Here is a 26,702-nt window from a genome sequence, read left to right as displayed (position 1 = left end):
CACTGATAGCACCAGACTTCTGATTGAAATGGAACCTCAGCCTTTGTGAAAAACGCCCAACTATCAGGTTAACCACTTTCATCAAGATAGCTATATCCCAACGAAAGTTTTCCATTTTATAAAGATGGTAGTGGTTTAGTCACTAAGTCATGTCCAACTCTTGCAACCCCATACACTGTACTGTAGCCTGCCAGGCTCCTCTGTCTATGTGATTTCCCAGGCAAGTATACTAGAGTGGGTTGCCATTTCCTTCTCCAGGGGATCTTCCTGACCCAGGAATTGAACCCAGGTCTCCAGCATTGCAAGTGGATTCTTTACTGACTGAGCTACAAGGAATAGGAGCCCATTATTTCTCTTCCCAAATCTGCTCATCCTCTAGCATACTTAAGCGCAGATTCTACCCCTCTTGGATAATGTTTCTCAAAGGCAACCCTTCCTTTCCAGCCCCAAGGCTATGAACCCAGGTTAAACCTTCCCAATCTTTGTTGGGAAGGCTTTATTTTGTTGACTGCGGATAGCATCCCACCCTGTTCTTATGGAAAACAGCTCCTCCCCCACAGAACTGGGCAGTTCTAATGGGCCTGCCAATTGCAATGCTGGCCCTCTGGCCTTGGGGTTGACAACAGAACCCTATGGACCAATCAGAGATCATCCCTAGAATTTATCAAATTGGCAGTAAGGAAAAAGCAGCAGAGCCTCTTGAAGCTAGAAAATGTGTGCTGGGAACTCCTGGAAGCCCAGGGTTCCAACCTTCTGGGGAAAGCCCCTTTGAAAGACTAAAACTACTTTGATGAAAGACGCAGAGGCCAGTGAAAAGGGACAATGAATGGGTCTTTAAGTCTGACCAGCTGCATTCTACTCTTCCCATTCTGGTATTATGATCCAAAATTTTCATCTTTTTGCCTAGGCCAGTTCAAGTGGAGTTTCTGGCTCCTGGGGAAATTAACATCACTAAGAGGCAAAAATGCTGCTACATTTGGGAGAGAACTAGAACCTGGCACTTAAGTCTCTGCCAGGATCTTTCCCTCCACCATCATCCAGGTGACTCACTAGGTCACTCTCCTCATCTAGTGCTCATTAGCATCCTCGACAGGCAGAGTTTGGTCACTGAGAACTCCCACGTATTACATTCAAGACTCCTTCTACCAGTCTTCTTTTTTTTTAGGTAAGTTTGAAAAATCCTAGAGAAGCACTGAATGTTTTGGTTTGGTGCCAGTGCCCAACCCTGGACCACTCAAATATATGGCCATGATATTACTCACAACATAGCCACTATACCACTATGTCCACCACACCACAGCAAAATGAGCATTTCATTCAAAGTCCCTCATAATTTGTCCCCAACATGCCTTTTAAGCTAATCTCCCATCATACACCTATATAAAACCCACATTTCTGACACACTGAATTACTCAGTATATTCAGAAATAAACCACACGGCTTCATGGCTCCATGCTTTGTTCCCTCTGCCTTTAATGAACTCTATCCTTGAACTCTCAAAATTCTTGTCCTTAAAGATCCAGCTAAAAATCCATTCCCCATTGCCTTTTGCCTCTCAGAATTAATCTCTTTATCCTTAACATTCATATATCCTGTATTATACTTACTTATAAATATGTCTTGCTTCCCCTACCAGATTTTAAGTTACTCAGGGTCAGAGACCCCAATTTTATCCTTCAGTATGTAATGCAAAACCATGCACTTAATCAGGACTCAATAAACATTTAGCAAATGAAAGATCTTTCAGAAATGCTGATTACATATCATCAACTGTTGGTCACTAAATAGCAAAGGAACACCTCCTCTACCTAGGAGACTACTTTACAACCTAACTTCCTTAATATAAGCTTTTGGAAGCAGAAAGAACTGACCAAGATACAGATACACAGCCTTCCCTCTATCCAGATAGCCAAAGTTGGTTTTGAGAAAAGAAATCTCCATTCTTTTTTTTTTTTTTTTTTTTTGGCTGTGCTGGGTCTTTGCTGCTGCTCAGGCTTTTCTCTAGTTGCAAGAGACCGGGGGCTACTCTCTAGTTGCAGTATGTGGGCTTCTCACTGCGATGGCTTCTCCTGTTGTGGAGTTTGGGCTCTAGGGCATACAGGCTTCAGTAGTTGTGGCATGCGGGCTCCGTAGTTGCGTCTCTCCGGCTCTAGAGCACAGGCTCAACAGTTGTGGGGCAGGGGCTTAGTTGCTCAGTGGCATGTGGGATCTTCCCCAACCAGGGGTCAAACCTGTGTCTCCTGCTTTGGCAGGCAGATTCTTCACCACTGAGCCACCAGGGAAGCCCCAGAAATCTCCATTCTTGATAGCAACACCATTAGATATATTTAAGCAAAGGGCAATATTTTGTGCTGAACTATGTTTTCTTCACTATGCTAAAATGGCAAAAGATTTCTGTGTTGCTCATCATTATCTTCAGGCAGGAAGGAAGAGAAAGAGAAACAAGCGGCATAGTTTTCACTCTTAGGCAATCCCAACCTCAACTCCATTTTCCCAAATCAAAACATAGCTTTAGTCTGTACATCAGCACAGCAGACTCAACGTTCACAGCATGGCAGACACAGGAAGTAGAAGCAAGTACTCAGCAATTTTACAAGTCATTTGACAAAAAAGTGCCCCAAGATTAACTCCACATACCCTCAAGTCTGGTGTTCTACATCAATGTAGCTAACCATATTTGAGTCAAGGGCTTCCAGCCCACTTCGAATTGCTGCCAGAATGAGCTCGGACGCTCAGCCAGCTAAAGGAATCCGGAGCCTGGTGTTGGATTTCACTTCTGGTCCTATAGAAATCTCTTACTGGAGCTATAGAATACCAACGTAGCTACAGGCTACAGATATTATAAAACAGGATATCGGTTGAACTTGAGACTCTGGAGGCAAATATACACAAGACATGCAGAAACCCAATGCATGATTTTCCAAGTTAATGCATTATATTTGATTGATAATAAGCCTGAGGAAGATTCCTATGATCTGCACTTGGATAGCCCTTTAATATAGCCAAATGAATTTTCATTAGGTATATACAACTGAAAAGTTTCCTACTTTGCACTATCATGAGGGAGATAAAAAACATTTAACAAAGATTAATTATGTGCCAGGTGCTTTTGGGCACATCTTATCTCATTTAATCCTCACAACAATCCTGTCCACTTTTTATAGTCAAGTAGCTAATAAATGGCAGAGCTAGGATTAAACCTACACCTAGCTAACTGATCCCCAAATCCACATGCTTTCCACTAAACCACACTACCTCCTGTCTACTTTCTTCTGATAAATACACTTTTAAAATTCAAGGAACTAAATGGAATGTGATATCCAGGATTAGATCCAGGAACAGAAGACAGATATTAGTGAAAAAACTGGTGAATCCAAAAAAAGGTCCAGAGTTAACAGTATTGCACCAATGTTAATTTGTTTGGACAAATGTATTGCTATAATGTAAGATATTAACATCATGGAAAGTTAGGTAAAGAGTAAGTGGGAACCCTATTCTCTTTATGACTGTATTATAAGTCAAAATTATTCTAAAATAAAAAGCATATTTTTAAAAATTCAAGAAAGTTATGAATCTCAGATATTGTCCAGAAGTTCAATGCCTAACTGGATATTTCCAATGGGATAGAAACATGTGGTCTTTTGTATAATCATAAATTTTGAATCTACCAGAGATGTCAGTGCTGGCTTCATTAGGGTAGTACAAAAGCAAGTTAAGCCCAAAGTAAAATGACCTGATTGTTGACCAGCAATAAAAATGCAGCCTGTCCACAAAAAAGGAAAATCTCATCAAGCTGAATACCATAGCAGGTGACCCTAACAGTTGCTTCAAAATATGCCGAAGTGAGCATTTACAGGTAATTGGGAAGCAGAAACAAAACAAAGCCACCTAGAAGTAAAGGTTAGGACGAAGTCATTAAAATGTTGCATTTTTGAGAATGAGTATCAGCAAGTAGATCCAAGTGACCCACAGTAATCAGAGAAGGAGAGAGGGGTTCATTCTTTTGGGAGTGAAAACCTCATGCAAACTATGAAGGAAAGATGCATAGCTGCAAAAAGCAGCAGACTCCACACCCTCAGGCACTTCACCTCAAACCAGAGGGCAGTCTCCCATCTGTTTATATTGTGGAAATGGCTGCTGATCCTGGACTCATCTCCTCCAAGACACCTGCACATAGAGATTGGTTTCTACCAGGAAGATCGTCTCCAAAAAACTATTCATACACTTCCATTAAAAGAAGTTCATATAGAAGCTTAAATTTCCATACTGTTATTATAATCTACAAGTTATATCTCTTCTACCCTGCTGACCCAGGATAAACATGGTAAAACAGTCTACATACTTAGTTGTATCAGGTTCATCTCAGTTGGGTTGCCAGCCCTCCAGGTGACTTAAGGTTAAAAACATTTTTTTTTTTTTTAAGGCTTCTTGTTTTTGTGTTCTCAGTGGGCTATTTACACCGTTTCCAAGCATCCCTCCTCCTTTGGAATTTTAATTTACTGTGAACGCTTCCCCCATAGGGCATTCCCTAGTGCCATTTTATTCTTGACCCTTTTCAATACAAAATCCTTAATAAAGACAATGGAAAGGAGGGTGAAAGCAGGGAAGCTGAAATTTTGTCATCTAGATACTGAGGGTGGCCTCTTTGTTAAGAATCTAGCATCCAGACCTTGAGGTCACACGATTAGTATTCCCATTGGAATCGTAGGGACTCTCTTTCAAAGAGTCTTCTGTCCAGTTTTCAGGCCACGTTAGGCACGTTCCCGCCCAGAAGCAGGGCCTGAAAAGAATGTCGGTGTTTTCCTTCAGGTATAGGTGCCTGGGGGTCAGGGGAGAGGGAACTGCAAGGGGTGGAGTGGGAGGCGGGTGATAGACAGGGATAGAAACTGTCTCCTCCTCCCTCTGAATGCGAAATAGCCAATGGGGTGGCGCGGCCGAGCCGGCCCGGCCGCCAGTGCCATATAGTATGCAGCAACCGGAGGAGTCACGTTGGGGGAACGGCAGAAAGCAGCTATCCTTTTACACTACTTTGCTCTAGCAGCTATCTTAATGGTGACTGCGTGGCCGGGGGGAAACCTGATCGGCCAGATCCAGCCGAAACCAGGAGGGAGGGAGTGGGCTTTCCGGAGGGGGGGAGGGGGGAGGGAGACGAAGAAGGAGGAGTAAGAGAGGGGAAAAGAAAGAGGAAAAGAGTGCGAGGGAGTGAGGGAGGGAGGAAAATAAACAACAACAAAAAAATGTCCTCTTCCTCCCCCACCGGGCAGATTGCAAGTGCGGCGGACATCAAGCAGGAGAATGGGATGGAAAGCGCCTCGGAGGGGCAGGAGGCGCCCCGAGAAGTGGCGGGGGGCGCGGCGGCGGCGGCGGGGCTGAGCCCCCAGGCTCCAGCCCCTTTCCCTCTGGAGCCGGGGGACGCCGCGGCTGCCGCCGCCAGGGTGAGCGGAGAGGAAGGGGCAGTGGCTGCAGTGGCGGCGGCGGCCGGGGCGGCGGTGGATCAGGTACAACTCCACTCGGAACTTCTGGGCAGGCACCACCACGCCGCGGCCGCCGCCGCGCAGACCCCACTGGCCTTCTCGCCCGACCATGTCGCCTGCGTGTGCGAGGCGCTGCAGCAGGGGGGCAACCTGGACCGCCTGGCCCGGTTCCTGTGGTCCCTGCCCCAGAGCGACCTGCTACGTGGCAACGAGAGCCTGCTGAAGGCGCGAGCGCTGGTGGCCTTCCACCAGGGCATCTACCCCGAGCTCTACAGCATCCTCGAGAGCCACAGCTTCGAGTCGGCTAACCACCCGCTGCTGCAGCAGCTCTGGTACAAGGCGCGCTACACCGAGGCCGAGCGAGCCCGCGGCCGGCCGCTGGGCGCGGTGGACAAGTACCGGCTACGCAGGAAATTCCCCCTGCCCCGCACCATCTGGGACGGCGAGGAGACGGTGTATTGTTTCAAGGAGAAGTCGCGCAACGCGCTCAAGGAGCTCTACAAGCAGAATCGCTACCCTTCGCCGGCCGAGAAGCGGCACCTGGCCAAGATCACCGGCCTCTCCCTCACCCAGGTCAGCAACTGGTTCAAGAACCGCCGGCAGCGCGATCGGAACCCCTCCGAGACCCAGTCCAAAAGGTGAGCGCCAACTTTCCTCCTCCTCCCCCTTCCTCTCCCCCACCCCCTTCCCAGCTTTCTTTTCCTCCAAGTGCTCGCAAACATGGCGCTTACCTTCCCCACCAGCCTGGTCCGGCTGCCCACCTCTCCCCGCCCCCCACCTCTCTCCCCGGCCCGGGGCGCGGGGCGGGGGGTTGGGGGGGCGAGGGGCGGGGGAACCTCTCTCCTTACCCTCCCCCACCTCCCCCCAGAAGTTTCTGGTCGCCCGCCTAGGTCTCAGTCCCCGCCCCCACCTCGGCTGGCCACTACTGCCCGGCTTCCCACCCCCATCCCGCCGGCTTTGAAGTTGCCACTCTCTCTCCGGTTCTGTCCGGGCGAAGGAGCGTGTGTAGGCGCCGGAACGGTAGTTCTCCTGTCCGCCCGAGGCTCGCGGAGGTTGCCAGCGCCGGGCCGGGTCTGCGCCTCAGAGGGGTCACGCCAGCCCAGCGCGCGCGCGCGCTCCCCGGACCCCCAGGGTTCGGCCGGCTGGGGCCCGCGTTGGAGGTGGCCGTGGCCGTTCTGGAAGGAGAACGGGGCGGGGGGGCGGGGGGAGGGCTGGCGGCGCAGAAGGGGGTCTGGGGGTGTCGAGGTTTTATGTGACAGAGTTAATCATTCACCCTGGCCTCGCTGGTTCCCTTCGCGGCCGCGGCAACTGTGGGGTGTTGGTGCGGCTCGGCTCTGCGGTGTTTTGAAACCTGATTCTGAACTCCTTCGGATCGGATTTCAGCGCCTCGGGGGTGGTGGGGCTGCGGGACTGCTTCCTTGGCCCCGGACAATTGCGTGTCTCCTTCCTGGCGTGGTGATGAGGGGTAGAGGCAGGCTGGCACCGGGCGGGAGGCAGGAAAGAAGTGGGGGCGCTATCCACTCCGCACCTCTCTGAGCGCCCACCCTGGCGGGTTTGAACTTTTTGACTGCCAGGTATTTATTTTTTCCCAACTGGTTGAAAATACCGGGTTTTCCGCCTCTTTGGTACGTCCTCCTGAGTCAGACACCTAGTCTGAGAGTCTCTGTGTTGTATTGTTGGACGAAGTGTAAAGCCAACCCCGCGGGGACAGGAGAGAAAGAATCCAAAAAGCAGCTCGTAGGCTCTGCTGTAGGAAGGAATCTGGGAGCTGGGGAGCCCGGCCCGGCCGGGAGAAGGTGATCGCCCGGCGCATTCCAGAGCCCGCTGTGGGCCGCTCCTGCCCTGCGCTCCCGCGGGGCCGGGAGCCACGAGCCACGGCTCCGGCATTCCTCGCCCCAGGCAGGGAGGAAGGCTCGGTGTCCGAGCCCGGCCTGGCGGTAACCAAAACAAAACGCGCCCCGCGACCGGCGTGCACCCCGACCTACGTGCACCCCTCCGCAGACTTGCGGGGCGACCCGGAGAAGGCCCCTTGGTAACTCCACGCCACCTGCCCCCGCGCCTGCTTCAGGCAGCGGATCCCATCGCCTACGGAATCTGCAGGCCAGGTCGGGGGGTGGGAGCGGCGCGCAGTCCAGCTGCCCTGCAGCCTCCACTCCCCGGCGCGTTCCCCGGGTCTCCTCCGCCACGCTCAGCCTGCTTCTCTCCCCACTCCACACCCCCGCCCCCGGCCCAGTTGCCTGGTTGAGGCCCCTCTCCGGATCTACCTCCCACCCGCACCCCCGGTGAGTCACCCTCGCAGACGGCGACGGCGGCTCAGCCTCAGCTCGTAAATCAAAGCGCTTTCTGCGCTCCTGGCCCCGCAGCCCAAAGCCCGAGTAATCCCCTCCCCAAGGCATGAAAGCGAACCGACTGCTGGGCACTGCAGGGATGTCGGATCTTCTGCTGGGCCAAGTCCCGCCGCGCTCCAAACGGCCGCTGTTCTACACCCCCCGTCCCCCCACCCCCCATCCCCCCAACCCCCCCCACCCCAGCCTCAGACCAAATGGGAAACCCCCACCACTACCATTCCCCGGATTTGGTATTTCCCCCAAAATCGAAGAGGTGAGGAACACAGTCTGGTCTGCAACCAGTTCTTTTGGTAGCAGAAGAACTGAGGGTACTGGGGAAGGGGTCTGATAGGTACAAGGCCACTGAGTGACCCACATCCTTTCCCTCCCACCTCCCCAGGGCACTGGCTGGTGTTCGTTAAATAGGCCCTTATGGCATCCTTTGGATTCAAAGGCGACTGCACATAACAGTTCTGAAACAGCCACTTTGTTGAATGAAACAGTTGTCAATCTGGTGGAGTAGAAGTTTGGGAGCAGGTGAGAATATGATCTCTCGTTAATTAACTGGCAAACAAAAGCCAGTATTTCCCATCTCCTGCTCCTTTGACAGTTTCATTTACCTCCAAAACCACCCTTATCTGAATTGGTTTGAAGGGAAGGGAAAGAGTTCCTAAAGCAAGATGATTGACCACCCCTTTGATGAGTTTTTTCCTATGCTATAGGTAGAAGCATTTTTAACAGTAAGAAATAATTTCAGTGCTACCAAAAAAAAAAGTATACAATTCTGTAAATCCTGTTAGCTGAATTTACATCTTTCAGATCTCTGGGCGTTCTCTGAATTTATTATTAGCAAAGGTGACTGAGATAGGAGAATTCCTCTTCCTAGATACCCTAGTCAAAATCTGCTGAAATCCCTCATAGCTAAAGCAAGACTAAAAGATTTTCTGCTGTACTTTCCTTAGACACAGCTTTTAATGGGGTTCGAGGCTGGTTTTACAAACAGTTGGCGCTATGTACCTTGTCATGCCCCTGACTTTCTGAATGTCTTGATTTCCTCCTCTGTACAGTGAGTCAGATGGCAATCCTAGCACTGAAGATGAATCCAGCAAGGGTCATGAAGACTTGTCTCCTCATCAGCTCTCGGGTTCATCTGATGGTGTCACCAACCTCAGCCTTTCCAGTCACCTGGAGCCAGTATATATGCAACAAATTGGAAATTCTAAAATATCGTTAAGCTCCTCTGGAGTTTTATTGAACGGAAGTTTGGTACCTGCAAGTACTTCACCTGTCTTCCTTAATGGTAATTCTTTCATTCAGGGACCCAATGGAGTTATCCTTAATGGATTAAGTGTGGGAAATACACAGACAGTATCTTTGAACCCACCAAAAATGGCATCAAACATTATGAGCAATGGTATATCCATGACTGACATACTGGGGTCTACCTCCCAGGATGTGAAGGAATTCAAAGTTCTCCAGAGCTCTTCAGCTAACTCAGCAGCCACCACCTCCTATAGTCCCAGTGCTCCCGTGTCGTTCCCAGGGCTGATACCCAGCGCCGAGGTGAAAAGAGAAGGTATTCAAACAGTGGCTTCCCAGGATGGAGGCTCTGTGGTGACTTTTACCACACCAGTGCAAATTAACCAGTATGGCATCGTCCAGATCCCCAATTCTGGAGCAAACAGCCAGTTCCTTAATGGGAGCATTGGATTCTCTCCACTGCAGCTGCCTCCTGTTTCAGTGGCAGCTTCACAAGGTAAAAGTCTTATTTGGTACCATAATGCATCAGTGAATGTTTTAGCCAGCTGCTGTAAATGACGCATTTGGTGAGAGCTATAGATTGCTATTAGTCTTCGGGTACCTTACTGGCTGCTACGGCTGCAGAATAGTCTTGATTTGTTTCTCCTCCTTCACAAAATCCATGTAATATCCAGCTTGCTTGGTTCCCTCGCATCATGGGGGTGGGCTTTTATTTTCCCAACAACTGAATGGAAAAATACAGTTCACAGTGAGTCCTGCCAGTTCTACAATTATAGAAATATGCTAAGTCAATCGGTACTTACACAGTAACCCATTGCTTGATATTTTAAGATTAAAAATTAATAATATTGCTAAGAACACAAAATGAGCCAAGCAGTTGGTAAGAATGTGTACACTTCACCTAAGCATCATTTATCTGAGCAAAAGGTGTTTTAGAAGAGCGAGCTAAAAAGACTGGATCATTTGTGTTTGATTCATGTTCCTCCTTTAAGTAAGATTAACAGACCTAAAGGAAAAACAGAGGAATATATGATTGTTTGTTGTTCTGCATGTATACTAGCCTCTTAAATGTGTGGGTTTCTTTATGAAGGCAACTGTAAGCCTTATTTTATGTTTCTGGCTTTACCAAGACATCTCCTAAAGAAAGCACTGAGATGAAATTTGGAGGACCTGAGCCTGATATGCCAGTTCTTCAGCGACTTTAAGCAAATCTGGAGAGCTTTGTGTCACTGTTTTTCTATAGAAACAGGAATGGTTAGAATGGAGGTTGAAGAGCCCCCTGACTTCAGAAGTAGGAGGTGTTAGTGCATATTTTGCCTTTGTGGAAGCAAATCTGAAAGTCCAAATTTTTACCGAAACAAAAATAAGTAACTGTTTGCCTTAAAGATCAGCTTCCTGTAAAATGTTTTTATTTTAAAAAAATCAATTTATTCAATCTCTTTTTTTCTACAACTATGGTCTGCTTCAGTTTGTTCGAGGTACTGATGGAAATATTGTTGTGCAGTGAATTCCATTCTGCACATTTGTTTCTCTTTGGGTAAAATGGTAGTATAGTAACACACAACAGTCCTTCAGCATGCTATTTATTTCTTCATTGTTCAGGCTGTAGAAAAGATTACGCTAAGTCACTATCCAACACAGAGCAAAAATAGTCAAACCACAGAGAAAGCCAAAGTGCTTAGTTGTATAATACTTTAATATGGATCTAACGCTTTTTCTCTCTTTAGGAAATTTCCAAATAGTAGATAACATTTTAAAGACAACAGATTTGAGCAGAAAAGCATGTTGTGTACATTGGGGAAGAGAAAGGCAGGAATACTTCTCATACATAATCTAAAGAAGTGCTGCCATGGAAAATTATTACAGACTAATTGTTAATTCTTACAATAAGACATTCAGTGTGAATAAGAACAGCATTTTCAGTTAAAATAGCTAAGATCAAATGACAGAGCTGTCAATCCTTAGACTTGTCTGGGTGAATTGAAGACATAAGTTTAACCAGATGGGTCCAGGAAGCAACATTCTCTTAGAGTAATTGTGTATTGCAGTTCTTAGTAAAGTATTTGGGGAGTCAGCCTTTCTCATAGATACCATGCCTTTCTTAGAGATGGCTAGACAAGGTAGATTATCTTTCTGTAGTTGAAATTTACATAGAAAAGCAGAATTTCTACATTTTACTCACTGTATAATCTAAGAAGATAAGCCCTTTTTTTTAATATCACTGTAAAATCATACTTTGTAGATCATTTCACAGCTGGGTTTTTTAAATTGATTTTGAAATTATTGTTCAATTTCTAATTCAATTGCAACTGTACTTAAATATCAACTGCTTTTCCCCTTCACGTATGTATTTCATAATATAAAAACTTTGAGAAACATTATTTTACTTATATGCAATAGCAATTTGAGAAAATGTCACATCTGTTATGTTATATATGGCCCTATCCAAAAACAACAAATCACTTTGTTCACATATACACTGGCAAATAATTTCACAAACACACAACAAAGTAAACATCTATTTCAGATGTCTTTTGCTGCAATTTAGTAGCCAACAAGAATTTTAAAGCCTTTTTCGTTTGTTTGACCTGAAACAAAGATTTATGTTAGAAAAGAGCTGAAACATGAATAGAAATGTTTTTCTTAAGTTCAAATAAAGTTTTCATTTTTTGTTTGTTTAAAGACATGCCTTTGCATTTAGGATGCTTAAAAATGTTAGGAAGACATACATATATTTATGATATTTATCAATATAGGTGGCAACATAATCACAATTATTCTAGTAATTTAAGGAGGGAAATGTTTTAGGTGAATTACCTTTAACTTTGAACTGTTTTCTCAAAATAATATTTACTTTAACATTGGAGTATTTTCTCAAAATAATGAAGAGTATCTACTGCACATCTAATTCAAGATCAAGGTAAACTTCCCATTTGAATTATTCTGTCACAAAACTCCCCTAGGCCCACCTTTCCTTAAATGGCAAGATAATTGCCATTTTCCCCCATACTTAGGTGAAGGCTCAGAGGAAAAGGGTATTATCTGATGGTGGGAGTTTGTAAGGGGTGGGGTGGGGGGGCGGGTCTACTTCATCTGCATTGTCTTAAATTAGCTGATTTGAACATCTCAGCTTTCTACTTATATTTCTTTTTCTACTTCTGGTCTCTGCAGAACATTATAATGAGAGTCTCAAAAGATAGAAACCCTTTTTAAAAGCATTAGCTTTAGTTCTAATGCTGTTGGATCTGTATTTTTAAAAGCACATTTCATTATTATCATTAATTCTATCACTACAATACTGAAAATTCAGAACTAGTACAAAAAGAAAAATCTATTGAATGTTTTATTGACATTACTTTATGGTTAGTCTGGTGAAAGATTGCAACTTGTCTGTACAGGTTTATATGGTTAACTTTAAGCCCCAGGGTAACTCATTTTTGTGGTATTTTTTGCATTTCCATTTATATTTTATGTCAGTTACTGAGCTTGTCGTGAACAAAGGCATTCTCTTTTGCATTTGTTTTCTAGTTCTAACTGGCAGAGCTAGCAATAACTATTTAACTAACTGAGAGATAACAAGTCTTAGCAATACTAAGCCAGAAACTTAACTGAAATTAGAACTTGGAAAAGATTTTTTTTCACATTTGATTTCTAAGCCAGTAGTTCTTGCTCCTGCTTCGTCACCAGAATTACTCAAGGAGTTAAAAATATACCTGCTCTGGGACTTACTGAGTCAGACTCTCAGGAGCAGAGCCTGGAAATCTGTAGTTGTAAGTGCTCAAGAAAAATCATGTGCGTAAAAAAGTAACTTTTTTCTTTCCTTATCAGTTCCATCAATGATAAGCTGTACTTTTTTTTTTTTTTAGGTAATATTTCAGTAAATTCAAGCACTTCAGATGGGAGTACATTTACAAGTGAGTCTGCCACAGTCCAACAAGGAAAGGTTTTCTTGAGCTCTCTTGCTCCCAGTGCAGTGGTATACACTGTTCCTAATTCAGGCCAGACTATAGGATCTGTTAAACAGGAGGGCGTGGAGAGGAGCCTGGTGTTTTCTCAGTTGATGCCCGCCAATCAGAATGCACAAGTAAATGCAAACCTATCTTCTGAAAGTATCTCGGGAAGTGGCCTCCACCCACTGTCCTCCTCATTAGTTAATGTATCCCCAACTCACAACTTCTCCCTGACTTCCCCAACCCTACTAAATCCCACTGAGCTAAACCCTGACATTGCTGATAGCCAGCCAATGTCTGCACCTGTGGCAAGCAAATCTACTGTGACGTCAGTCAACAACACTAACTATGCAACTCTTCAGAACTGCTCCCTTATTTCTGGTCAAGATCTACTATCAGTACCCATGACCCAGGCTGCCCTTGGGGAAATAGTTCCCACAGGTGAAGACCAGGTGGGTCACCCCTCCCCAACAGTACACCAGGATTTTGTCAGAGAACATCATTTAGTTATGCAATCAGTAGCTAACATAAAAGAAAATTTCTTAACAAATTCTGAGAGCAAAACAACAAGCAACTTAATGATGCTGGACTCCAAATCCAAGTATGTCCTAGACGGCATGGTGGAGACTGTCTGTGAAGACCTGGAAACAGACAAGAAAGAGCTTGCCAAGCTCCAGACTGTCCAATTGGATGAAGATATGCAAGACTTGTAAACTTAATTTCCTTTTTTTTCCCCCTGGCATCAGCAGGCAAATCTTTTCATGAAGACCTGAGGACATAAAGCATTTTTCCATTTGAAGGGAAACATTAGTTTTGCAAGTAAATGCATTCAAGAGACCTTGGATTGATCTGCATGAAGATCATAGTTAAATATGCTGAAGATCACAGTTAAATATGCAGGAGTAGAACTGCATTACTACAGCCTTTTGTTTCTCTTTTCAATAGATGGAGACAGACATCAGAGATGAAGTATATCAAGAAGTCAAAGTGTATCATTTGGTTGACTTAATTCTAAAGTCAAATGGAACTTGGTAGTTTTTTAAATTAAAAATGTATACACTTAAGGTAGAAAATTAAATATCACTACAGAACATTAGAAACAATACAGTTCTTTTTGTTTACTTTTACTCCATGGGCATTGGTAAGGTTAAGAAGCATAAGTGGTACTTCATACAATTCTAAGGATATATTTTTGAATATATGCATTTCTGTTTTTCAGCATTTTTGTGAAAGTCTTGCTTTGTCTCTATACAATTCCAAATGTGATTGCTAATAGTTTAGTGTGGCTGAGAAAGTTCACAACTCCACTAAGAAAACTGAAACAACCTTCAGTATGAGTGTAAATATATTAGTCCTATAAGCAAGGATTTGGGTAATTACAGTGAATTTTATTTATGCTGTATATGTTTCTCTTATACTTCAGACACTATGAACTGAAAAAAATGTTTTGGTACTGTTTAATTTATTTTTATTGTTTGAACAGGAAGTGAACAGTTATTTCCAACAAAGTTTTAATTTTTGTAGGATTTTAAAAGTAATGATTTTTATCAGAAGTCTATTAAGGTCAATATTAATAACACTGAAACAGGAAATCTAACTCCCATTATTGGAATTTTGGTACTTTTTTTCACATTCTTGTTCTTTATTTAGCAACTCTCTTATTCATTTAAATATATTTTCTATAGAATTCTACGTGCCTTTTTACCTTGTGGCCTTTTTATTCTTATTAAGGTACAGAAGTGTCAACAGAAGCACTGATGACTTTTTTCTACTATCCAACAGGGTTACTTTCACAGAATTGCTTTAAATCTGAAGAACTAAGTTTCACTTAATGTTTTATGATGCAAATGGTTGAACAACTAATTATTGTTGATATGTTTCATTAAAAGTAACAATTACAGACTACCACACAAAACCAATTCTGGAGGCTGTGAAAACAACCATTTTAAAGTAAGGAAAGAGTTTGTATCTTCTAATGAGCAGAATTATGTCTTGTTGAAACTTGGTTCTATTTTGAATCAGTTGTTGCATTATGACGTATGACTGTTGTTTGCACTATGTTATCGCATCTTCTTTAAATCTGTTGGGGGTTTCTGAAGCAGCTTGTTTGATAATGTTGTGAGCTGTGGTTATACAGTTATCAAGACTCTGAAGAGAAGATGTAATAATACAAATATATTTGTGTAGTGAGTAAAGTCTCTGGTCTCTGTAAAGCAAGAAAAGTGAGGAAATTCTCTCTTCAGAGATGACCGAAAGTTGTGGAACATGAAGATGTCATCACATCTTGCTTTCTTTAAGATCGGAACAAAGGGTCCACTCTAGATCTCTGCATGCTCGTCAGTCCAGCATGTTGAGTAAGGGCCATAGAGGATTTCACTTTTGTTGTTATTGCAAATGGAACTTGCAGGCATACATGAAGAGCCCTTTGAAGAATTCCTCCCCCATCATATTTTTTCTCCTCCATCATTTTGATAACGAACTTAGATCTCATTTTTTAATGGAATTAGTGAATGTTCCTAAACTGCTGAAATTACGTTTTTTGTTTTGTTTTACAATGTCAGGCATTTTAGAGTTCTCTTCCACTCCACCACTACTTATACAGCTTGTTTGTTTCTTTGGGTGTGTGCTGATCATGTTACTGAGATTAATTACATGGTTCTATAGTGTAGTTTACATAAAAATGATGTTTTCCACTTGATTGCTGCAGATATCAAGAGTTTGTTAATTTTAAAATACCCATCCAGTAAGAAAGATGGGAAAGTTTAAAAGTTATATATGTTATACATATATAACTAGAAAAGTTTTATATTGTCTTCCAAAAATATAATAAGCCTCTCTTTTATTCACAGTTCTTCCTATTTTCTACCTTAAGAAAGAAAAAAGATAGCACAAAACTTAAGACTTACCTAGGAAACCTATTCATACTCTAACATGATGTAATTATACCACTACAATTACTCCAGGTAGCTACACAATATACCAGGTAAGAATCAATGCACATTATAAAGAACTTACTGTTCTTTTCTGTTCTTTCAGTAAAATAAGGGCCAGTTGGTATGAAGCCCATATATATGTGAATGAAATCAGATAAACCCCATGATCTTCCTGTACAGAATTGCAAATATTTTTTGCATTGCTAAGGGCCAGACTCAGAACCCTTGGCAGAATTTCTCTCCTACATAAACCAATGCTTAAAGATGCTGCAAATGACCCTCTAATGATCACCAAAGAGGAATCAGAATGGGGGTAAACAACTCTCCTTCAAACCCCAACCCCTGCTGCTGGCTGCGGGATTTTCAATGTGAGCCTCTCTATGCATTCTTATCAGTCAGAATATGGCATTTAGCTCTTAGTTACATCCAATAAAGGACAATCTATTGTTTAATAAAGAGAACATGCATTTGTCCCTCAGTCAAGCAAGAGCACCTGTGTTGTACTGCTTTATAGCTCACATGTATCCATAGTAATGAAAAGACTGAATTGTACACGTTTCATTGCCTTTCTTGTGTTATGAAAGGCAAGTAGATGTTATAGCCATAGATAAAATCCATAGTTAAATTGCACACAGACCTTCAATCTCCCTGTATATGCCCTTGTGTCTTGCATGTTCAGAGCTAGATTATTGGGTAGGCGTTGCGGCCTGCTCGACTACATGTTAGACAAGTGTGCGTTAGTGTATAACCATAAGTTGTTCATTGTTTAAAATGTTTTTGACAGATCATCTCATCATAAAAATATAAATAATTCAGGAAGGCTGTGGGGAGAAGAACTACATTTTACAGAAGATGTTTTAAAAGTCTTCCTAGAACTTAGAGCGTAACAGTTATTTTGTATCTAATTGATACATTTCATGTTAATTTCTTATTACCACCTTACATTTTATTAATCAAAATTATATAGCATGTGACTTTTGGCTTTCAGGGTTCTCAAAAATTTTTATTCTTTTGTTGCATGTACTGTATGTTTAGAGACAACCAGTTATATACTCAATATGGTTTTACTGTGCCTTACACAAAGAGAAAATCTATACAGAATGTATATCATGGGGTGGGGTAACGGAGTCTTTACTGCACTGTTAGGTGATGGCACACAGAGCATGTCCCAGAACATTTCTGTGCTTAATTACCCAACCAAAGAGATCTAAAGTATGTATGTTGTACTGTAATAGGGGTTTATGCCTGGACAGTTAAGTGTTTTATTTGTTTTCTGAAATGATGTGAACTTATTTTTCTAAACACTATGCTAAATAAACTTTATATTTATACATACATTATGTTGAAAAGTTGTTTATCCCTGGGAAAGCAGAGAAGAGTAAGGAAAAGAAAAAACAAAAATCCACAAACATTTCATAGGCTGGCAAGTATAAGGATAAGAAGAGTCATTTGGGGAAAATAATCTCTGTTGACCTTTACACAAAATTACCCAGTTCACTTAATTGTGCTGCATCCTCCTTCAAGCCAAGAAATGTGTCTTACTCATTTGGGTGTCCCAAATCTGAATCTGATACCCTCTAAGGTTTAGTGAAGTTAATTGAAAGGTTCAAGGACCTTTCCATTCCCAAGCCTTATTGAAAGGGCTCAGTATAACTCCAGTACTCTTGCCTGGAAAATCCCATGGACGGAGGAGCCTGGTAGGCTGCAGTCCATGGGGTCACTAAGAGTAGACATGACTGAGCGTCTTCACTTTCACTTTTCACTTTCATGCATTGGAGAAGGAAATGGCAACCCACTCCAGTGTTCTTGCCTGGAGAATCCCAGGGATGGGGGAGCCTGGTGGGCTGCCGTCTGTGGGGTCCCACAGAGTCGGACATGACTGAAGTGACTTAGCAGCAGCAGCAGCAGTATAGCCCCATCTTTAAAACACTTCCATCAGCCAAAGTCTGGTTATACCACAGTTGGATCCACCAGTGATTGGCTTAAAACTATGGATAGAACTGCATTACTGAGTGTGTAGAAGAGTCAGCCTTGGTACACTTTGATGCTCATTTTAAAATTAATGACATTTTGATGTTGTATGCCTCCCACACTGAAATGAAGAGGAAGCAAGGTAATAAAGTAGATTGGGACCAACCATACACTTCTATTTCAAAACTAAAGTCATCAAATTAACTTCAGGTATTATTTCTAGAGTTTTTTAATATTCTTGTCATTCATTTGTTTAAAAGTTTTCTATGTAGTTAAACCAGTTGAAGTTTGTAGTGTCTCAGAGTTCTGTATAGGGTCGGAGTATTATGGAGTGATTATATTTCATAATTTTTTAACCAAACATTTTAAAAACATTTGACAAGATTTACTGATATACTTCAGTTTTTTTAGTGGCAAATGATTTTTTATATTGGAGTATAGTTGATTAAAATTATGTTATTTCAAACATATTTTGTAGCTGCTTGGAAGCTAACCAATTAAAACCCTTCAATGGGAATTCAAGCTCTTCAGCTATGTGATTCAGTCCCACTTTTCCAGTTTCCCTTAATAATAAATGTGGACATTTACCTTTGTATCTCACCATTTCCTATACAGTAGATAGTAAATAACACATTCAGATAATGGTCAATGCTATATAGTCAATAACAGGGTTTTGGAGACTGAGAATGGGGAATGGGTAGAGGTAGGAACATAGACTGGTCAAGGAAGGTCTCTGAGGAAGTAACACTGCAGAAGAGAGATTGAACCTTGAGAGGGAGCCAACCCGCAAGACCTAGAAAAGTGCATTCCTGTCACAGAAAACAACAATGTGCTTCCCTGAGGGGAAGCACGTGGCTGGATCACACTGTTACATACTCTGTGGGCCATGTGAGGGTAGATCCAGTCAAGAGATAGGCAGGGACCAGATCACAGGTAGAGTAAGCTTTATTGGTCTGTGCCAAATTGTTTGGATTTGATTCTAAGAAGCAAAGAATGACATAATGTGACTTCCACTTTAAAGTATCACCGGCCTATTCTTTGGAGAATGTTGTGGCAGGCAAGTGGAGGGCAAGAGTTAGGGAACTAAGTCATACTGTCCTAAGCTGTTGGACAGGAAATATGTCAGGAGCTCCTGAAGCACGTATGGCAGTTTGTCCACAAATGTCTCTAGAATTTCGTGCTCTCTAAACCTTCTGTCTCCACTACCTCCTGCTTTTAGTGAAAGCTTCCAGCTCCCTGCTGTGATTGGCCCAGCCTGAACCTGTGCCCTGAACTCCAGGCTAGGAGATCCAATTCCCTAATAGATATTTTCAGAATGTCCTAGTCATTATGACTATATATGAATATTTAAACTATTATCTTCACTGTAAACCTGTTCCCTACTCTTGTGTTTCTTATTCATCCATTGGCCAGATAGAAAATCTGTTTCACTCTGCAATCTTCTGTCCCTTTCTTTCCACCTCCTTCACCAGATCACTACATCAACACATCTGCTCTTCTACTGTCACTTGAACCAGTTCTTTCCCCTCCATGTCTAGAGTGACTGCTATAGTTTAGGCACTTAGCATTTCTTGACTGAATTATTGCAGCTTCTTCCTGCTAGGTATCCAGTGTCTGGTCCTCATTCTAGGCTACATTACAACTATATTTGGATAGAACTTTCAGAATTCAAGACTTATCCCAGCCTTATATTCCAGTTTAGGACCTTCAGTGGCTCTCCATTGCTTATGAAATACCATTTAAGCCCCTTAACATACAAAGCTTCCAAGACCCAAGTCACATGACTCTGTTCCCCACAGGGACCAGGTTCTTTATTACCTACCCGATCTCCCAGGCTATTTGTCATATCTCCAGGAAGCTCTGTCTCAGTGTCATAAACAGAATAGTTCATGGCTGATTCTGTGATCAGACAAGAAATCATAACTTCCTTTCATGTGACAGTTATCACATCACTGTAATTATATGTTTGCCTGTCGATACTTACATCTTTGTTTCTCTGGCACTTGGTAGAGCAGGGCACAGTTGTTCAGTCACTCAGTCATGTCCAACTCTTTGTGACCCTATGGACTGCAGCACACCAGGCTTCGCTGCCCTTCACTATCTCCTGGAGCTTGCTCAAACTCATGTCCATTGAGTCAGTGATGCCATCCAACCATCTCATCTTCTGTCTTCCCTTTCTCTTCCCGGCTTCAATCCTTCCCAGCATCAGGGACTTTCCCAATGAGTCGGCTCTTTACATCAGATGGCCAAAGTATTGAATCTTCAGCTTCAGCATCAGTCCTTCCAATAAATATTCAGGGTTGATTTCCTCTAGGATTGACTGGCAGTCCTTGCAGTCCAAGGGACTCTCTAAAGTCTTCTCCAATACCACAGTTTAAAAGCATCAGTTGTTTGGCGTTCAGCCTTCTTTATGGTCCAACTCTCACATCCGTACATGACTACTGGAAAAACCACAGCTTTAACTATACGGACCTTTGTCTGCAAAATGATGTCTCTGCACTGTCTGGCTTGGTCATAGCTTTTCATCCAAGGAGCAAGCATCTTTTAATTTGATGGCTTCAATCACCATCTGCAGTGATTTTGGAGCCCAAGAAAATAAAGTCTGTCCTTGTTTCCATTGTTACCCCATCTATTTTCCATGAAGTGATGGGACTAGATGCCATGATCTTAGTTTTTTGAATGTTGAATTTTAAGCCAACTTTTTCACTCTCCTCTTTCACCTTCATCGAGAGGCTCTTTAGTTCTTCCTTCCTTTCTGCCATTAGCATGGTGTAGTCTGTATATGTGAGGTTATTGATATTTCTCCCAGCAATCTTGATTCCAGCTTGTGCTTCATCCAGCCCAGCATTTTGCATAATGTACCCTGCATAGAATTTAAATAAGCAGGGTTACAATATCCAGCCTTGTCATACTTCTTTCCCAATTTTGAACCAGTCAGTTGTTCCATGTAAGGTTCTAATTGTTGCTTCTTGACCTGCATACAGTTTTCTCAGAAGGTAGGTAAGGTGGTCTGGTATTCCCATCTCTTTAAGACTTTTCCACAGAGTCAAAGCTTTAGCATAGTCGATGAAGCAGAAGTAGATGTTTTTCTGGAATTCCCTTGTTTTTTCTATGATCCAAACAAAAATTATTTGTTGAATGAGTAGTGACTCTAACAGTCATCCATCCCTTTAAATCATTTCACTTGCTTGGACTAGGGAATTTTATGGCCTAACTAAAGTATTACCCCTATTTATAGCACAAAAATAAATCAAGACATTTTGGGGTAAGGCCTAAGAGTGGTTCTGTGAATCTTCCAGCATTAGTGGATGGTCTTTATGGTGATTATTTTTCTTACTGCTCCAAAGTTTTTCTACTCCCAAATAGAGCCTGAGTTCCAGATGACACACGTTGGCTAAAGTTTAACAAACAAGTGGGGGCATTAGCAAAAATACACTCACTAAGCATTTTTAGATCAATGTTGCAAAATAGCAATGATGTCCAGAAACACTATTTATTCCAATAAACAGATACACCTTTTAAAAATATTCTCTCTGTGGATATATTTCTATTATTGTATTTGAACTGAGCATATGTCTAGAGTCTATGAAGAACAGGAAATGGAATGTAGAGTTTAGGCATCAGAAAATCTGGATTACATTAACCTTTAGATTTGGGAAATATCAACTCATCTCTGTTTTTTTCCACTGAAATGGTTGTTTGGATATCATTATATGTGAGATCCATGTAGTTATAAGCAAAGAAAAAGGGTTAATAAAACGTTCTCCCTCCCCTCCACCCCACAGGTTAAGAAGATCAAATCATTTACAGAGTGAAAGTACACTGTGGCCTGCCAAGGGCTACGACTGTAAGATAAGATAATTGACATTGAGGCAACAACCTGCGACCCCTAGAACTGTTTAGAGGTGTAGAGCTAAGTGAGGTTGGGCTGGTTTTGTACTTGTCCACCTCCTTTCTCTGTATCTGCTTTGCTCCCTAATGGATCTGCCCTTCCTGCAGATACTGGCCTACCTTCTCAGGCACCTTAAGTGAAGATTCTGGTGTGGGTGGTTAACAGTTTAAGGTATGAAGAGCCCAACACCCCACCTGGTGGATTGGCACTTTAAGGAAGCCTTTTAAAGACTCAAAAGAACCAAGCATTATGGATGATAAGTCACAGATTAATAAAACTAAGCAAGGTGTTCCCTATTTCTAAGCACAGCAGGGGTGTTGCAGGGGAACGGGGGTTGGAGGGGGGGGAAGGATGGATGAATGGAGGAAAACAAAAGGTCACCCTTTCTTTTCTTAATGTGCTCCACTTCCCTACTGGGTATCAAGGACCAGACAGTGGAATCTGAGCTGTTGGATTCTTTGAAAACAATTAAGTGTAGTTTCCCCACATACATCTTATCCAGAGCTGGATAATTTTCAAGAGGATTCTTGTGTTGAAAAGTCATTAGCTATAATGAAATCATAAAAATTAGGCATAGAAAAACAAGGGTTGCTCTGGGTTTTTTGTTTTGTTTTCTTTGCTTTTTAAGGTGTGAGCTACTCAGGAGATGTACCAAAGAGAAACCCAGAACTATATTTGGTTAAAATTAGGGAATGTAATAGAAGTTTGTATTCATTTTTATTTACTTAATAAGTATATTCTTACTATGTTCTTTAATAGATGGATGACATTGAATATTTATTAGTACAAATGTAATACTCATTCCTTGGCAAATTTATTTTATTAGCACCTAACAGGAATGAGGATGGATTAAATTCTGCCCCTGCATGAATAATCATTAGAGGTCTTAGAAATGATCAAGAGATTGGCACAACATTGTAACTCAACTATACTTCAATTAAAAAAAAAAAAACTTTTTTATGTAATCAAGTACCCTATCCCATTCATCCCAGGTAGATTTTCCGAAATATCTCTAATGAACACACACTAGTTCTAAACATACAATCTCATCTAATAAGAATCCCTTAACTTCTAGTCTCATTATAGTCATATTCTTATGTCTTAACACATACCTGTATGAATACAGATTTTTTAATCAGATAGCAAACTGATAGCGTTATACTACTGAGATCACAGTATGAGTCAAACTATATTAAAATAAATTTGTGTTTTTTCAAGGAGGCTAAAATTTCATTATTTTAAAGTTGTATTGGGCTTTCCTGGTGGCTCAGTGGTAAAGAATCTGTCTGCGAATGCAGAAGACATGGGTTGATCCCTGGTCAGGGAAGATCCCACATGCCATAGAGTAACTAAGCCTGTGCACCCCAACTACTGAGCCTGTGCTTTAGAGCCCGAGAGCCTCAACTACTGAAGCGCTCATGTTCTAGAACCCATCCTCTACAACAAGAGAAGCCACTGCGATGAAAAGCTCATGCATCATGAGAGAGTAGCCCCTGCTCGCCACAACTAGAGAAAAGAGCCCATGCAGCAATGAAGGCCCAGCACAGACAAATAATAAACATTTATTATTTATTTATTATAAATAATAATAAATGTTTAAAAGTTGTATTCATGTACTACTATGTAATATCATACGTATTATTAAAATTCACAAAATAAAAATCATACACATATGTAAAGATAAATAAGTTCTTATCATTGTTTATGTTCTCCAAGGAATCTTCTTGAATGTCACTTGGAGGAAATGTACCCCACTTTGGAGATAAATTCTCCAAGCTAGTGTTTTCAAATTTTTATGCACGTATAAATAGCTTGAAGATCTTATTTAAATGTAGATTCTGATTCAATAGGCCTGGGGTAAGGTTTGAGAGTCCATGTATCTAGCTACCAGGTGATGCAGATACTACTGGCCTGGGCACCACACTTTAAGTAGTGAAGATTCATGCGGTAACTTTTCTATTACTGACCTAAATCTCAATACAAATTGAAGTTTTAACAGTCAGTGCAATGCATAGATGGTGCAGAGAAACTGAAGATTATCAGCCAGTAGTTATTTTAAATGGTGCATATTAAAATGTAAATTAAATGCATGAACCAGATTGAATCCATATGTAAAGTATCTAAGGTAGAAAACTATTTATTAAATACTTGAAACTCCTTAGACACATTCTCAAATATAGTAGCCATAGAGATGTTAAATACAAAGTAATCCTCTCTATTTATCACAGCAGATCTCCATAGAACATACAAGAAATTTTTTTTCTAAAGTTATTATATGGCCTTTAAATAAAACTGCCTTTTAATTTTTTTTCTGTAATTTCAAATTTTTCATTAGTTCACACTGACAGACTGCTTTTCAGTCTTTCTTGGTCAGGTTTCTTCATGAAAACTGTTAGATGTATCTGTAAACCAAGATGATTTTTATAAAGAAAACAGTTAAGTGCAATCTTTGATAAAATGAATCTGATTATCACTTTATATACCTGATGACCATATGAAACTTCTCAGGGATCTGCATCATAGATGTCATAAATGTTCCCCATTCATTTTCTGTCATGTAATTTCAAAAATATGGCAACATTCAGTGAAGATTTCAGCTCCCCAGTGCCAATTTGATGAAGCCCAAGTTTTAAAAGTGCCATTGCACTTATACCTAAACATAAAACCAATTCTGTAATTAGGACCCAAGCTTGTGTACCAGAGGAACAAAGTGATAAAGGACCACTTCCAACCTCTAGAATCATCAGGATATCCGATAAACTCTCCAAGTTTGGTTCTGTTGTATCAGTTTACTTAATTTAAGCCAAACTCCAGTGTCCACGTACCCAAGTGCCAGGCTCGTCACTGGGGATTCAGAGACAAACAGACAAGTCTTTAGCACCTAAGAACTAAGTTAAGTGGATTGATATGAACCTACAAACCATTCATGCTAAAGTGTGCCTATAGAGGTATGTACAACATGTCCCTAGGAGTTGTACAAGGCCCCACAGGCAAGGTGATACTGCGTTTTAGAGAATGAATAGGAGCACTCTTGAAGGAGGAAATGGCCACCCACTCCACTCTTCTTGCCTGGAGAATCCCATGGACAGAGAAACCTGGCAGGTTACAGTTCAGAGGGTTGCAAAGAGTTGGACACGACTGAGCACTCATGCCCAGGAGCACTCTGGCAGGGCAGAGAGAAAGGATGTTCTCCAGCATTAAAACGACATACATCATTATTTTTTAATTTCACTCCTTCCATGTCTATTTGCCATTTGTATATATGTCTAAGTCCTTTGCCCCTTTTAAAATCTGGTTAACTGATTTTTTGTGATTAAGTTGTAGAAATTCTTTATATATTCTGGATATTAACCTCTTTTAAGATATATGATTTGGAAATGTTTTCTCCCATTCCAAAGCATTATGTCATTTGATGAGCAGAAGTTTTTAAGTTGTATGTAGTCCCATTTGTCCATTTTTGCTTTTGTGGACTGTGCTTTTAGCCTCATATCCAAGAAATCACTGCTACATCCAGTATCATAAAGTTTTTCTCTTATGTTTTCTTCTAATTCTATAAGTTCGGGGTCTTACATTTGGGCTTTTAATTCATTGAATTAATTTTTGTATATTGTGTAAGATAAAGGTCCAACTTCATTTTTTTTGCATGTAGATATCCAGGTTCCCCAGTACAATTTGTTGAAGAGACTGTCCTCTTCTCATTAAGAAAAAACTTACCCTTTTAACCATTATCTGTATACAGACATTGTTGTTGTTTAGTCGCTCAGTCATGACTCTTGTGGCCCCATAAACTGTAACCTGCCAATCTCCTTGTCCATGGGATTTCCTGGCAAGAATACTGGAGTGGGTTGCCATTTCCTTTTTCAGGGGTTGATCTTCCTGACCCAGGGATTGATCTGCATCTTCTGCATTGGCAGGTGGATTCTTTACCGCTGAGTCACCAGGGAAGTCCATATACAGGCACACCTTGTTTTATTGCTCTTTGCTTTATTGAGCTTCACAGATACTGCATATTTTTTTTTGTTGTTTTACAAATCGAAGGTTTATAGAAATCTTGCATTGTCAGATGATAATTAGCATTTTTTAGCAATAAAGTTTTTAAAATTAAACCATGTACATTGTTTTTTAAGACATAATGTTATTGCATATGATGGACTACAGTATTATATAAACATCATTTTATATGCACTGGAAAACAAAAAACTTTATGTGACTCACTTTATTATAATATTTGCTTTATTACAGTGGTCTGGAACTGAATTTACAATATCTCCGTAGTAAGTATAAACATATATGTACATATATGTGATTTATTATAAGAAGTTGACCCACTGGATTAAGGCTCAAAAGTCCCAAGATTGTCAGGGTGACTAGGCAAGCTGAAGATCGGGGGGGACCAACCATTTAGTCCCAGTCCAAATTCGAAGGCCTGAGAACCAGAAGAGTTGACGGTGTAGTTTCAGTCTGAAGTCCAGCCAGTTTGGGACTCAGAAAGAGCCAGTGTTTCAGTCTGAGACCAGAAGCAAGAAAAAAAAGCAAATGTTCCTGTTCAAAAGCAACCTGGGAAGAACTCTCTCTCACTCAGGGGAATGTCAGCCTTTTTGTTTTTAATGTTCAACCAAATATCTGAGCATCCCATAGCCCAGTCAAATTTATATCTAAAATTAACCATCACACACTGCCACAATTCTGGGAATTGGTGATGGACAAGGAAGCCTGGTGTGCTGCAGACCATAGGGTCGCAAAGAATTGGACACGACTGAGTGACTGAACTGAACTGAATTGAACTGCTACTTACTAGCTGAGTGGCCCTGGGCAGATTACTGTATCTTCCTGTGCATCAAGGCCCTTATCTGTAAACTGGGAATAATTATAGAATCTGTGCTGTGCTGTGCTTA

The 26,702-nt window shown here is 41.7% G+C and overlaps 1 protein-coding gene and 1 long non-coding RNA gene across 2 annotated transcripts; one reads left to right on the top strand and one right to left on the bottom strand.

Moving 5' to 3' along the window:
- Positions 1 to 5,150: 5,150 nt before the first annotated feature.
- On the top strand, positions 5,151 to 17,278 carry LOC129621623 (homeobox protein SIX4). The gene is made up of 3 exons (XM_055538246.1): positions 5,151 to 6,112; positions 8,869 to 9,557; positions 12,928 to 17,278. The coding sequence occupies exons 1-3, from the start codon at positions 5,238 to 5,240 to the stop codon at positions 13,722 to 13,724; spliced, it is 2,361 nt and encodes a 786-aa protein (XP_055394221.1). The 5' UTR covers positions 5,151 to 5,237; the 3' UTR covers positions 13,725 to 17,278.
- Positions 8,858 to 20,092, bottom strand: LOC129621624 (uncharacterized). The gene is made up of 3 exons (XR_008699569.1): positions 19,900 to 20,092; positions 9,663 to 9,785; positions 8,858 to 8,986 (listed from the first exon to the last, which is right to left on the bottom strand). It is a non-coding gene; the product is annotated as an uncharacterized LOC129621624 (long non-coding RNA).
- Positions 20,093 to 26,702: the final 6,610 nt, after the last annotated feature.

Source organism: Bubalus kerabau, chromosome 10 (assembly GCF_029407905.1).
Source record: "Bubalus kerabau isolate K-KA32 ecotype Philippines breed swamp buffalo chromosome 10, PCC_UOA_SB_1v2, whole genome shotgun sequence".
NCBI lineage: Eukaryota > Metazoa > Chordata > Mammalia > Artiodactyla > Bovidae > Bubalus > Bubalus kerabau.
Note: the sequence above shows the minus strand (reverse complement) of the source record. Positions and strands in the feature narration are given on the sequence as shown.

Bases quoted from the DNA above. Each gene is read 5' to 3' on its own strand.
- LOC129621623 (XM_055538246.1), top strand. From the start codon at position 5,238: ATGTCCTCTTCCTCCCCCACCGGGCAGATTGCAAGTGCGGCGGACATC. The intron at 6,113-8,868 runs GTGAGCGCCAAC...TCCTCTGTACAG, and splicing joins TCCGAGACCCAGTCCAAAAG to TGAGTCAGATGGCAATCCTA. The intron at 9,558-12,927 runs GTAAAAGTCTTA...TTTTTTTTTTAG, and splicing joins TTCAGTGGCAGCTTCACAAG to GTAATATTTCAGTAAATTCA.